The sequence below is a fragment of the Scyliorhinus canicula genome, chromosome 16, assembly GCF_902713615.1.
Source record: "Scyliorhinus canicula chromosome 16, sScyCan1.1, whole genome shotgun sequence".
In the NCBI taxonomy this organism is placed as follows: Eukaryota; Metazoa; Chordata; class Chondrichthyes; order Carcharhiniformes; family Scyliorhinidae; genus Scyliorhinus; species Scyliorhinus canicula.
The window spans coordinates 61,930,578-61,944,665 of NC_052161.1; the positions used below are offsets into that span (position 1 = coordinate 61,930,578).

General features: G+C 43.2%; 1 protein-coding gene across 2 annotated transcripts in view; it reads right to left on the bottom strand.

Annotated features, from left to right (window-relative positions):
* The window catches only part of lipf (lipase, gastric), a 59,279-nt gene extending 47,074 nt beyond the window's left edge, over positions 1–12,205 (bottom strand). Inside the window, exons 1-3 of one of the 2 annotated variants that reach the window (XM_038821420.1) lie at positions 12,066–12,205; positions 5,443–5,495; positions 3,964–4,081 (exon numbers count right to left, since the gene is read on the bottom strand). In XM_038821420.1, the coding sequence (XP_038677348.1) occupies positions 3,964–4,074 (111 nt within the window). In that variant the 5' untranslated portion in view covers positions 4,075–4,081; positions 5,443–5,495; positions 12,066–12,205. The remainder of the gene's footprint in view (positions 1–3,963; positions 4,082–5,442; positions 5,496–12,065) is intronic. The other variant, XM_038821421.1, reaches the window with a different exon arrangement.
* Between the last annotated feature and the right edge of the window lie 1,883 nt (positions 12,206–14,088).

Sequence of the window (14,088 nt, forward strand, 5' to 3'; positions counted from 1 at the left end):
GAAAGGTTATCGGGGGTAGGTGTCATTGAGGTGAAAACCAGATCAGTCAAAATTTTATTGAATGGTGCAGCAGGCTCAAAGGGCCAAGTGGTCTACTCCTGCTCCTAATTCATATATTTGTATGTTCTGTGCCTCTCTACTCATCTATATGAGGTCCACCAAAAGCTTCGAGACCAAAGGGGTTGATTCCATCTCCCTCTCTATTCAGAATAAAATGAGAGGTCTGCACCTTCAGTGTCCTGTTCAACCTTGACTGAACAAGATCAGGCCTCGAGTAAGGTGGCCTACATCCACTGGTGGAAATCTACTCTTGTCCCCTCTTCACCCAATCAGCAGTGCAATCCTGACAGAACAACTCTGTCATCCCAAGATTCAAACCTCTCCCTGGCCTACCCAACTAAATCCAGATCAAACTTTAAATACCATTCAATGCTTCAGATCCTGTATCATTCTAGCTACTATTGCTCTCTATTGCTTCCTGCCCCACAATGCATCAGCATTATAATCATTGCCCTTATATTCGAATTGTTCCATACATCGGCTTGCCACTTTAATGTAATAAAAGCACCTCACAGTGCCTCACGGAAGCGTTATCAGGCAAACTTTGACACTGAGCCAATGGAGAGTGTATGAATGCTATAGTCAAAGATGTATATTTTAAGGAGCAAGAGAGAAGCAGAGATGCAATGCTCGAGTGTATGGCTTGGGCAGCTGAAGGCATGGCAGTCATTGGTGCAATGGTGAAAACTGGAAGTGCACATCCTTTCCCCTACTACTCCTACAGCCCAGGACAATATTCACCACTCCTTTCTCTCTGAAGGGTTCAGCCTCCACCTTCCACATCTGCACTCTGGAACTCAATTACGAACCCTGTCACCTTCAAACGTTACCTCACAACCTATGCTTGGGACTAGCGGAGGTACTCCTGGAGCTATGAATAGAAGCAAAACCTTTTACATGGAGGATGAGGGTGAAGGCCAACGAGAGCAGCTGTCTGTACAACATTGCGTATTAACCGTATCCATAGGACGGGATTGGAAAGCATTCTCCTTTCACCCACTTCCTGGTATTCCCTGTAAAGTGATCCTGTCATGCCAATACATGAAAGGTGGTCCTTAAATCCTGCTTCACATTGTTTATGATAATTTTAATTATGTTTTCTTTAAGATGACTCATCAGCCTTGAACCTCTGCTGTTTTATTGCCAGTTTCAAAAACAAATGAGACCTGATGAATGACCTATAGCACAACATATATAACATTTTTTAAAACACAGTAGGAATGGCGTGCCATGTAACATACATTGAACGGAAGAGCAGAACAGTCAGAACACTGACCAGGAAAAAGAGCAATTGGTGAAGAAGCAACTGAAGTGATGATTGGAAAGCAATGTCAGGCGTCAAGTTGAAGGATGCAGAAGAAGCCATCACTGCTAATTGACAGCCAGGAGCAAAAAAAGCACGTCTGAATCTCAGATCAAGGGCAGGGTGGACACAGAGGTATATGGTCCAAATGCGGGCAAGTGGGACTAGCTTAGTGGTAGAAACTGGACGGCATGGGCAAGCTGGGCTGAAGGGCCCGTTTCCATGCTGTAATCATCTATGGTATCTATCTATGATAAACATGCACGAATATTAATTGCAAGCCAATGTTGGAAACCCCTAGGCCGAGGTACTGTTGATAATTCGCCTTCATGTGTCTCCTTTTTAAAAAAAACTACACAGCAGTCGAGATTGGGAGGGGATTAAGGAGGGTGGAGAGAACTAGGCAGGAAAGATCTGCTATAAATGCAAAAACTAATCACCAAAATAGCTCAGGAAAAATGGAGCTAGATAAATTAATAGGTATGGCTGTAGTTAGTAATAACAAGGGCCATTAACTGAATTGAACTAGATAGGCTGAATGTGAATCAACTGTAAGGATTTAGAAGAGATTTCTTCCAATAGGTGTACATCACAAATATTGTATACTGTAGTGTTTACATGTTTTTCGATAGGCTCAAAAGGAGCCAATCAGCATGATTTGAAATCTGGAGAGGTAGAGAAGGCAGCCAATGCTAAAATGAAGAAAATGACAATGTTTTTGTTTGAATGAAATGTCCATGCCCAACTGGAAACAAATAATGACAACTACTTCCACCATTTCCTACCAGATAAATGAACCTGCGGACTATATTTCAGCCCAAGCTTCACTGAAATCTTGGTGCTTTGCAGTTTGGAGATAAAATTAAAATAGAATACAGACAGAGGCAAAGGAAGTGCAAGAACTGATAGACAAAAAAAGGCAAAAAGTGAATTCCAGTTCAGGAGTAGGCACGAGCAATTTAGATACGCAGACCTAAGAGAGGACTTTGTATTCAAAACGAGAACAGCAATGAGGAGTCAAGATTTGGAATTGCGCAAGACAGGTCAGGGAGCAACCACATTCTAAACATGGATTTACGTATCACCCTTGGCTCAGTGATAGTGCTTAAGCCTGAGTCAGATCTTGGCTTCAATCCATACAACCTACATTGACATTCCAGTGCAGTCAGTACAGAGGGAGTACAGAGATGTCGCCTGTTCATTAAGGCATTAAACCAAGGTTGTGTCTGCCTTCCCTCAGGGAGACATTGAATAGCACTATGAGAGCTTCTAAGAGAAGGAGAGCTCTCTTAGCATCCAGGCCAATATCTGGCCTACTCTTTTTTTACAGATGTCAGTTGAGTACAAGGTAGTTTATCACATTGCTGTTTGTTGGAGCTTGCTGTGCACAAATTAACTGCTACCCGTTCCTGCTTGGAACAGTTTATACACTTACAAAGTATTTGACAAGTTTGGGAGCACATTGGAATAACTTGAAAATATTAAGACCATTTATATAAAGGCAAATTATTTCCCAATCTATGACAAGCTATCTCTGAAATTGCAGGTAGCTTGGCCAAAGCATAATATTTAGCATATTCAGAGACCACATACCCTGGGAAATATTAAACACATTGGCTGGACATAATTCTGTGAATCAGAAATCAAAATTTGCTGGAAAGTCAGAAATTTCTCATCCCTGCACAGCTTGGTGTGAATTCTAACCTCTTGTGGAAAGATCAGCCATGATGCTTCTGAATTACGGAGTAGGCTCGAAGGGCCGTACTTCTGCTTCTATTTCTTATGTTTGTTCTAAATTATCTTTGGATATGTAGTTCTGGAGGCACCACTTAGCAGATTCCCAGTTTGTGATAGCTGTTTTGAGGTCCCCTGGGTGAGGGAAAGCAAAATTCAGCCAGAAACCCCTGTTTTGATCACTTTCAGGAACCCTGCTGGAAGTAAACATGTCAGGAGTACAAGGTCTGGTTCAGCTGCGTTGCCCTCACAGGGACAGTTCTGCAAGAAAGCCACTAAATCATCACCGTTTATAATAAAGGGTCATCTCAAGCTCAATGTGTCTTTGCAGTTCTTTAGTTCAGTTATGCCGAACTAGTCCCACCACATTGTCCTCTTTCCCAGTGGTCTAAACATCTTCCACTGTTTCAAATCTTTATCCAATAGCTTCAACCTCAATTATGACAAAGCACTGCATATATAAGAACATTTCTCCTAACTTCTCTCCCTTCCATTCATTATAAACTGTAATTAACGGAAATAGTCTCTCTTTCTCTATTCAATCTATCCATTATATTGTGAACAACGTCCAATAAAACCTTCCGAGCTCCAATGGAATCCTGCCCCCTCAAGTGGAGAGAAGAGGAGAAAATTGGGGGAAACATTATATCGGAATTTCTGGAACATAAATTTCCCTGTATTGTATCACGCATGCATTGTAGGAAACAACATATAAACTTCTAAATTATTTTGTAAGTGTTCAAATCATTGATTTTGTCACATCCTCCGGGAAGTGGAAACGTGTACTGAAACTGAAAAATATATATATTTATATTTTAATATTGAGCAATATCACTATTTTAGCTGGCAATGAATTTCTAACTTACAATGTTCATGAAGGCTTCAGGATCCACAAGTAACTGATGGCGTCTGATCACCTTATCACATTGGCTCTCATCTTGCATCAGCAAGAGCAGGGCGAAAAACAGTAGGCTCATCTTCAATCTACATAAAATATACACAAAATGCATTGTATCTTGTGAAAGCACCAGTAAACGATTGGCAATGCGGTTAACATGCTACAGGTAAAAGTGAAGCCAAACAAATAATTATCTATGATCAAATTGTAGGGGAGAGGACCTCATTAAAGAACAGGTTTGTACAGCAAAAGCAACATTACGCCAATAAAATTTCAACGCCTTCCATAATACACTGATACACTGACTGGGTGGATGGTGGAAGCAGGCACGGTCATAACTTTCAGAAAGGCATCGGACATATATAGTTAAAACACTGTACTGGCAATTGTATGAGCTTTGAAATTTCTCCTTCAGGCCAAAAGTCAATAAACGCACCATTTACAATTATAACCACATTAATCCTGCACTAGCCTACAACTGCAAAATCAAAGAGAGTCTACTGAAAGCTATGATGTGCACAAATGTAAATGCAGAACACAAATCTCAAAATCATGCTGATTTTCCTCTGACTAAATGAAAGTGAAAATGAAATGAAAATCGCTTATTGTCACAAGTAGGCTTCAAATGAAGTTACTGTGAAAAGCCCCTAGTCGCCACATTCCGGTGCCTGTTCGGGGATGCACTCTACAAATGCACTCTACAAAATACCTGTAACATAAACTAGCTTTGATAAAAACATCTTGATAGTTGTAAATAGTTTGAATTTCAGTATTACTTTAGACAAAACCAGCAGCAGGCAGTAAACACAAAAGTACATGCAACAGTGCCAAATTGTTGAGATTTCAAGTACACCCGTTTGCAACAAGTCAAAAGGAAAAACATTGCAGCATTTGAGTGCGAGGTCAGGTGCAATGCCTGGATCTGGCATGTCTCTTTTGTGGGGACCATGAATAGGATTCAATTTGAATTGGTTTTGGAGCAGGCAAGGAGCTGGATTAGGGGTTTGCCCATACTCTGAGCTCTGGCTTTGTAACTCTGATAAAGTAAAGCAGACATTGCTACAGATGTCGCTGAATGAATACTTTATTACATAGCAGATCACTGACACCAACTACAAGCAGATGTTATTGAGAAAGTTAGCATAGGGCAGCATGGTGGCACAGTGGTTAGCATTGCTGCCTACGGCGCTGAGGACCCGGGTTCGAATCCCAACCCTGGATCACTGTCCGTGTGGAGTTTGCACATTTTCCCCGTGTCTGCGTGGGTTTCACCCCCACAGCCCAAAGATGTGCAGGCTAGGTGGATTGACCACGCTAAATTGCCCCTTAATTGGAAAAAATAATTGGGTACATTTTTTAAAAAGGTAGCATGTAAACAATTAGATAAAACAAACATGTTGAATTTAGTTTAAAATATACTTGGATCCAAAACTACCAAACTCCCAACCTGAAAGTGGCGAAGACCCAGTCAGAAGATTGAAAAACTCCAACTGTGCTTATCTGAAAAGGATACAAATAGAACCGAGTTATCAGTTTAAAAAATAAACAATTGTCACAAGAAATAAAGCAAACCAAAAGGTTGACTAATGTAATTTAAGAGACAAATTCACTTTCTTTCCAGAATCTCCACTAATAGTTACAAAATAGATAATTTTTCTAGAAATGCATAAAGATCTTATGGTGCTCAGAACATCAATGAACTGCGATGCTTAAAAAGCTTGCTCAATATTCCAGTTCATCCTTTGTATTCCTCCAGAAGGTTCGGTTTAACCTCTGATATTTCCTGATATCCTCTTGACAACAATTAACTCACTAATTACTGTAAACATTAAAATGGACTCTAGGAGCAACAATGTTTGCTCAACAGCTTATCATGCTCTGATAAAGTTTAATACGATCTTAAATTATTTGGGACTGGCTCGTTGCGCTTGCAGCTATCATTTGCATCATTGCCTGTTACCATTGGAGTTCACAAACCTGAAAAAAACAGCAGCAATTTGAATCAAACTATTTGCTTGTCTGAAGTTGAATCAAACTATTTGCTTGTCTGAAGTGTAAACGCCAATGCAGAATGATTGGACTGAATCGGCTGTTTTCACGTTGTACCTCCTATATATGACCCATCAGCAAATACTGCAAGAGGAAAAGCCTTTCGCCCATCTCGCCATTAAGACGCCATATGTAGGCTCTTCCGGACTGCCAGAGGAAAGCAATAAATTGTATTAACCACATCAGCTGCTAATCGAGTACTAGTATGGTCAGAAGCCAAAAGGAATACGGGTCCTCCGCCAACGCAAGTCCAAAGAACAGTCGAACAGAAACGCATTCAAACAGACCTCAAAAGTTTTTTTTAATGGAGATTAATCATTTGGTGACAATTGAATAGAAAACTAATGACGTGCTGAATTGCTTGTTCAGCCTAGTTCCTGTTTTTTGAACACCAATAGGAAGGTACATTCCAGTGGGAATGAAATTACCTACAAATAGAGAAACTAAGGTTGTAGGTTTTGAAGGTTATACGGGAGAAGTTGCTTAAACATTGAACTGTGACACATCTACACTGAAGAAATGGTGCAGCAAACCATGCAACAGCTGCAGTGCTAATGAGCTAAACAACAGGAACAGGAAACTGGGGGGGGGGAGAAGAGATTGAATATTTTCTGAACTTGACCATCCGTAATTGGAATCAAAACTTCACATGCAATGTAGCAGCTTTTTCAGGAATTCAACAAGTCTAAAAAGAGAAATCAAATGGGTCACCCCAAGAAGGGAATCATATACACATTAAAATGGAGAGAGACTGTTTGAAGGTGCACACCAATTAAATTCTTCCCAAGCAGAGCAGCCGGAAATAGCTGATTCAAGAGTTGGTCATTGACTTCAGGAGGAAAGTATCGCACACACCCCTGCCTGCATCAATGGTGCCGAGGTGGAGCTGGTTGACAGCTTCAAATTCCGAGGTGTGCACATCGCCCACAATCTGTCCTGGTCCACCCACATCGATGCTATCACCAAGAAAGCACAATAGTGCCTATACTTTCTCAGGAAACTAAGGAAATTCGTCATGTCCACATTGACTCTTACCAATTTCTACAGATGCACCATAGAAAGTATCCCATCTGGCTGCATCACAGCCTAGTATGGCAACCACTCGGCCCAAGACCGCAAGAAGCTACAAAGAGTCGTGAACACAGTCAGTCCATCACACGAACCTGACTCCCATCCATTGACTCTGTCTACACTACTCGCTGCCTTGAGAAAGCAGGCAGCATAATCAAAGACTTCTCCCACTCGGGTTATTCACTCTTCCAACTTCTTCCATCGGGTAGGAGATACAAAAGTCTGAGAACATGCACTAACGGATTCAAAAACAGCTTCTTCCCCACTGTTACCAAGCTCCTAAATGACCCTCTTATGGACTTATCTGATCTCTTCACACATCTTCTCTACTGAGTAGTACTACACCCCTGTATGCTTCACCCAATGCCTGTGTCTATGTATTTACATTGTGTATTTATGTATACCCTATGTTTTTTTTTTCATATATGAAATGATCTGTCTGGACTGTAGGCAAAAAATATTTTTCACTGCACCTCGGTACACGTGACAATAAAACAAATCCAAATCTAATTATAACCACCTTGTCCCATATCCCTAATACATCAATCAATCAATCTCAGATTTAAAATTAACAATTGACCATCATTGACCCAGCATTGATCATCATTTGTGGAAGTGTGTTCCAAAATTCTATCGCCTTTTGTATGCAGAAGTGTTCTCTAACTTTGCTCCGGCGAATCCTGGCTTCAATTAAGCGGTCGCCTTGTCCTAAGTCACCACCACTTCCTCGATGGCAGTTAGGAATGTTCAACAAACTGACTTTGCCGGTGACAATCTCATCCCATCTTTGTGTCACCAGCAAACTTAGCCCTGTGGTTCTCTATCCCCTCAGCTGCACATTAAGAAATCAGTGACTAGTTGAGGCACCACTGACACATCCTGCCACTTGAAATGAAAAAAAATGAAAATCGCTTATTGTCTCGAGTAGATTTCAATGAAGTTACTGTGAAAAGCCCCTAGTCGCCACATTCCGGCGCCTGTCCGGGGAGGCTGGTACAGGAATCGAACCGTGCTGCTGGCTTGCTTGGCTGCTCAGTGAGCTAAACCAGCCCCATGGGAGGGTCTGCCCATTTTCCCCTACATTTTATCCCCTGACATTCAGGCAATTTCCTGACCACGCCAATAATCTTTCCTCAATTTCCATCAGTTTCAGAATTGCAGCAAATATGGAGGTCAAATATGCACACATAGGTTTCATTAGTATGATCCAATCGTAAGGAAAAGCAGAAAGTGACAATTAGTAAAATACTGGCAAGAGGGAAGGTCATTTTGTAGAATCCCATTATGCATTGGTAATGGCAATGAACACTTCCTGCAGTCTCTAGAAATCTGTCTAGCACTCAGCCAGGAAAGGTGGACCAGAAGAGGGAAAAAATTCAGTACATAGAGAGCGGCATGATTCTTAATTTTGATTCATTGGATGTGGGTGTCGCAGGCTGTGCCAGCATTTACTGTCCATCCCTAATTGCCCTTGAGGGGCAGTTAAGAGTCAACCACATTGCTGTGGGTCTGATGTCACATATAGGTTAGACCAGGTAAGGATGGCAGATTTCCTTCCCTAAAAGACATTAGTGAGCCAGATGGGTTTTCACGACAAAGTTGCATGGTCAATCAATGGCCAATTCCAGATTTTATTTTTATTGAATTAAAATTTCACCATCTGCAGTGGTGGAATTTGAACCTGGGACCCAGGACACTCTGGGTCTCTGGATTACTGGTCCAGTGATAATACCATTATGCCACCACCTCCCCAGTCAACAAAGAGACTCTTGGGTCCAGTAAAGAATAGCTGAAATATCCAGTCACTTAAGCAACATTAAATTTAGGAACTTTTTTGTTATAGATTGCAGATCCATCTGCTATGGGCTCCCAAAAGTAAAACGTTTATATTAAAGGAACATATTAATTTAATCAGAAACCAAGAGATGTACAGGTGCAATTAGGTTCTTCCAGTACTGAAATGATCCAAACACTCAGATGCCACAGAAGACTTGTCATCTCACTATCTCTATCAAGTTGGGGCTGGTTTAGCAGTGGTCTAACCAGCTGGCTTGTAATGCAGAACAAGGCCAGCAGCGTGGTTCAATTCCCGTACCAGCCTCCCCGAACAGGCTGCGGAATGTGGCGACGAGAGGCTTTTCACAGTAACTTCATTGAAGCCTACTTATGACAATAAGCGATTATTATTATTAAGTTGGGATCACTGATTCTGGCTGTGTGCTCCTCTGTAAACTAGAAATCCATTTAAATATGTACCATTATAAATGGCAATTAACCAGAGTTCAATATTAAGCACAAATCTTGGCCATGCATCTGTTGCCATGAGATTTGAAATTGTCTTTCAGTGAAGTACAACAATTACTTTCACCAGTAATGCTACTTGGCCACTCAGTCAGAAAAAACGAGCTAGCAAAAACAAGAAAAACATTGAACAGAGCAAAATAAAAGTTAATTATTTACTTAGTGTCATGCAAAGGATTGGTACACGAGTGATTGACTGAATGTATTCCACTTCATTCCCTTTTCAGGCAGTACAGGTGAAGGTTACATTTCATTGCTTGACCCAACGGATGAGCTGGTTCATGCTTATGTAGCCATGTTGAGACATGCTGAACTTGGGTTTAATTGCCAGTCTGTTCATGGTTAACTGCTGACGGCTAGAATGGAAACAACATTACAACCAGCCTTAGTGCACCAGAGTTTTGGAAAGAAAAGACCAGCCAGAATTTCAGATCACCTACCCCAACCGCAAATACATGCACGGTCATCAGGTGAGAACAGGATTGAGATCAGCCATGATATCCTGCCGATAATCAAATAGCCCTACCAGCACTCAATATCTCGACTTCTACATGATTGGCTGAGGTGACACACAGTGTTTTTTTCTTTGTTCGTTCTTAGGATGTGGGCGTAGCAGGCAAGGCCAGCATTTGTTGCCCATCCCTAATTGCCGTTGAACTGAGTGACATTTTAAGAGTCAGCCACATTACTGTGGATCCGGAGTCACATGTTGGCCAGATAGGCAAGGATGGCAGATTTCCTTCCCTAAAGGACATTAGTGAATCAATGCACATGAAACTGTACCCAGCAAGTATGAGAAAATGACCGTGAGGAAATTAGGGAGAAAAAGTACAGTATATTAATGATTTGTCTGTACCAGCTGACAGGTTTGAGCAGTCAATTAGTACTGCACTCTACTGAGCTGTACCCTTTAGATCAATATCATGTCAGGGTTGTCGATGAAACAGATAAATTGTTTGCATTTGTAATTAAGTGGTAAATTCTTGATTCACAAACTGGAGAAATACCTGGTAGTTTTCACAAGTTTAAAAATAAAGGAGTGGAGCAAATTTACCGACTGGGCAATTAAGATTACTGGAGCACTTCATCACAAATCCTCACAAGGATCAAAAATATTGCAATGAGAACAAAACCAATGCCTGTAATTCCACATTCGCTATGCATTTGACTGCACTCACTTTCTAAAATAACTATGCTTTTATCTGTTGAAAAATGTAGTCATTTTCTCTGAAATTTGGCCGTTTCAAATTTACTAGCATAAAATAGCCAAATCAGATTTAACATTTTTACAGTAAGTAATTTAAGGAAACAACCTGTACTTAAAAATATATTTTAAAGCATATTATTAGAGTATGTGAAAGCTTTGATGGACATGTATGTAATTTACCAAAATGTGGTGTCAAAACTACTCCAACAAATGCTTGCTCCAAAAACCAACTCAGATTCTAATTTAATCTAATTCATGGTCACCGTAAGAGAGACATGTACAAGATCCAATTTAAAACTTAATAAAAAATACCACGCATGTTGTTGAAGTTTGACTGCCAGGCTGCAAGTGGGGATTAATTATAAACATGGACTAGTAAAGTCTTTTTTTTTAATGTATTCCTTTCTTAAAAGATACTATGCACGGAGTGGACAAAGCAAGCCCTTAACCTATCTCATAGGGGTCAGTTATCTCAGTTGGTTGGATGGCTGCTTCGCGATGCAGAGCAACACCAACATCATGGGTTTGATACTTGTACCAGCTGAGGTTATTCTAGCGTCACACCTAAACTTTGAAGTTTAGCAAGACACTCACTTTGTATCTCAGCTGCTCGACAATCAGATATGGGGAATAAAAGGCTGGTCTCAGGCCGAGAATGACTATTAATTTCTTAGCATAGTTAGGATTCAAGGGAATCAATAAACAAAGAACTAGACCAGACTGCAGGGGTACATGATATGGGTGTTTTCATGTCAAACACCAATTATCTTGAAAACGGTGAGGTGGTCAGTTGGTTGGATGGCTGGTTCATGATGCAGAGTGATGGCAACAGCCCGGGTTCAAATCCCGTGCTGACTGAGGTTATTCATGAAGGGCCCACCTTCTCTAGTTTGTGGCGACCCTCGGGTTAAATCACCACCAGTCAGCTCTCCCTCTCAAAAAAAAGCGAAAACAGCTTCTGGTCCTTGGGGTCTCTGGTGCCTTTTCTTTACTTTAATCCATCACCTTGCTTGCCCCAAAAACCAACTCAGATTCTAAATGAATCCAATTCATGGTCCCCACAAGAGACAAGAAAAGGCATTGCACCTCCTCACCCTGTTCACCAGGTAGCAGGGCTATTTCTGATGGACGGAGCCAGTTTGGGCTCAGGTTGCTTCAGTGACATTGCTGGGCAGGTACAATTCCAGTTCAGTCTTGGTCTGGCGCTCAGCTCCAAGTCCCTGGGAGGGACTGGTTCAGAGTTAATGCCCCCCGGGCCAGGGGTCGCCCACCCCGCTAGGAGGCTCTGGTAGAAGTTGCTCTGTACCCTCTGCATCCCCCAACTATAGCTGCCGGTTGCCCAGGTGACCGGGGGGGGGGGGGGGGGAGGCACAGGCCCGGCTACTCCACTCCGAAGCCCAACATCGACCAGCCCCGCTCCCAGCCACCCGTCAACAACTCACCGGCTGCCTCCCTGCCAGCGGCCGCGATCCCGAAGCACGTGTCCGCCCCGGCGCGCGGCCGCGATCCCGAAGCACGTGTCCGCCCGGGCGCGCGGCCGCTCCTGTGCCCCGATGCTCCCCGCCTCCCGTCGGAAGCTGCAAGCGCGCGCCCGCGCCCACGCCCACCACACCATCCCGCCGGCAGCGCGCGCCCCCGCTCCACCCATTGTTACTCGCGTGCACACGTTCGATCCTGCGTCAGTGCATGGGTTTGACCAACCGGCGAGCGGCAGCGGCCTTCCTCACTGTTCACGTCACAGTCAGCACCTGGCTCTTGCTCTGCTGCTGTCAAACCTGACAACACGCCTATCCCATAATACACACAGGACCATGTACCCATCCCATAATACAGAGGGCCGTGTACCCAGCCCATAATACACACAGGACCGTGTACCCATCCCATAATACACACAGGACCGTGTACCCATCCCATAATACACAGGGCCGTGTACCCATCCCATAATACACACAGGACCGTGTACCCATCCCATAATACACACAGGACCGTGTACCCATCCCATAATACACAGGGCCGTGTACCCATCCCATAATACACACAGGACCGTGTACCCATCTCATAATACACAGGACCGTGTACCCATCCCATAATACACACAGGACCGTGTACCCATCTCATAATACAGAGGGCCGTGTACCCAGCCCATAATACACACAGGACCGTGTACCCATCCCATAATACACACAGGACCGTGTACCCATCCCATAATACACAGGGCCGTGTACCCATCCCATAATACACACAGGACCGTGTACCCATCTCATAATACACAGGACCGTGTACCCATCCCATAATACACAGGGCTGTTTACCCATCCCATCTTACACACAGGACCGTGTACCCATCCCATAATCCACACAGGACCGTGTACTCATTCCGTAATACACAAGGGGCCATGTACCCATCCCATAATACACACAGGACCGTGTACTCATTCCATAATACACACAGGACAGTGTACTCATTCTGTAATACACAAGGGGCCATGTACCCATCCCAATGCACACAGGGTGGTGTATCCATCCTATAATACACAAGGGGCCATGTACCCATCCCATAATACACACAGGACCGTGTACTCATTCCATAATACACAAGGGGCCATGTACCCATCCCATAATACACACAGGGCCATGTACCCATCCCATAATATGGTAGCCATGATGTGGAGATGCCGGCGTTGGACTGGGGTGAACACAGTAAGAAGTCTTACAACACCAGGCTAAAGTCCAACATGTTTGTTTCAAACACTAGCTTTCGGAGCACTGCTCCTTCCTCAGGTGAAGGGGAAGGAGCAGTGGTCCGAAAGATAGTGTTTGAAACAAGCATGTTGGACTTTAACCTGGTGTTGTAAGACTTCTCACTGTGCCCATCCCATAATACACACAGGGCCGTGTACCCATCCCATAATACACACAGGGATGTGTACCCATCCCATAATACACAGAGCTTAGTACCCATCCCTAATACACATGGGTCGTGCACCCATCCCATTATACATACAGGGCTCTGTATCCACCCCTTAATACACACAGGGCCATGTACCCATCCCATATTACAAACATGGCTGTGTACCCATCCCATAACACACAGGCCGTCTACCTATCCCATAATACATATAGGACCGTGTACCCATCCCATAATATGCACAGGGCCATGTACCCATCCCATAATACACACAGTGCTGTGTACCCATCTCATAATATGCACAAGGCAGTATGTACCTTGTACCTAGTGGGTGCTGTTCTCACATTTGATGATAGTATCCAACTCAATGATCCAGCATGTCTTGCCGCGGTTCATGTGGCAGAGTTGAATGGTGTCGTGGTCGCTGTTCTCGGTACATACTCATGAGCCTGGGCCAACATTGTCTACCTCATACGTTCCAGGAAAGGATGTCCCGAGGTGTGGTCCATCGACGAGACGCTACAATAATGGATGAACAGACACCATGCAACAATCACC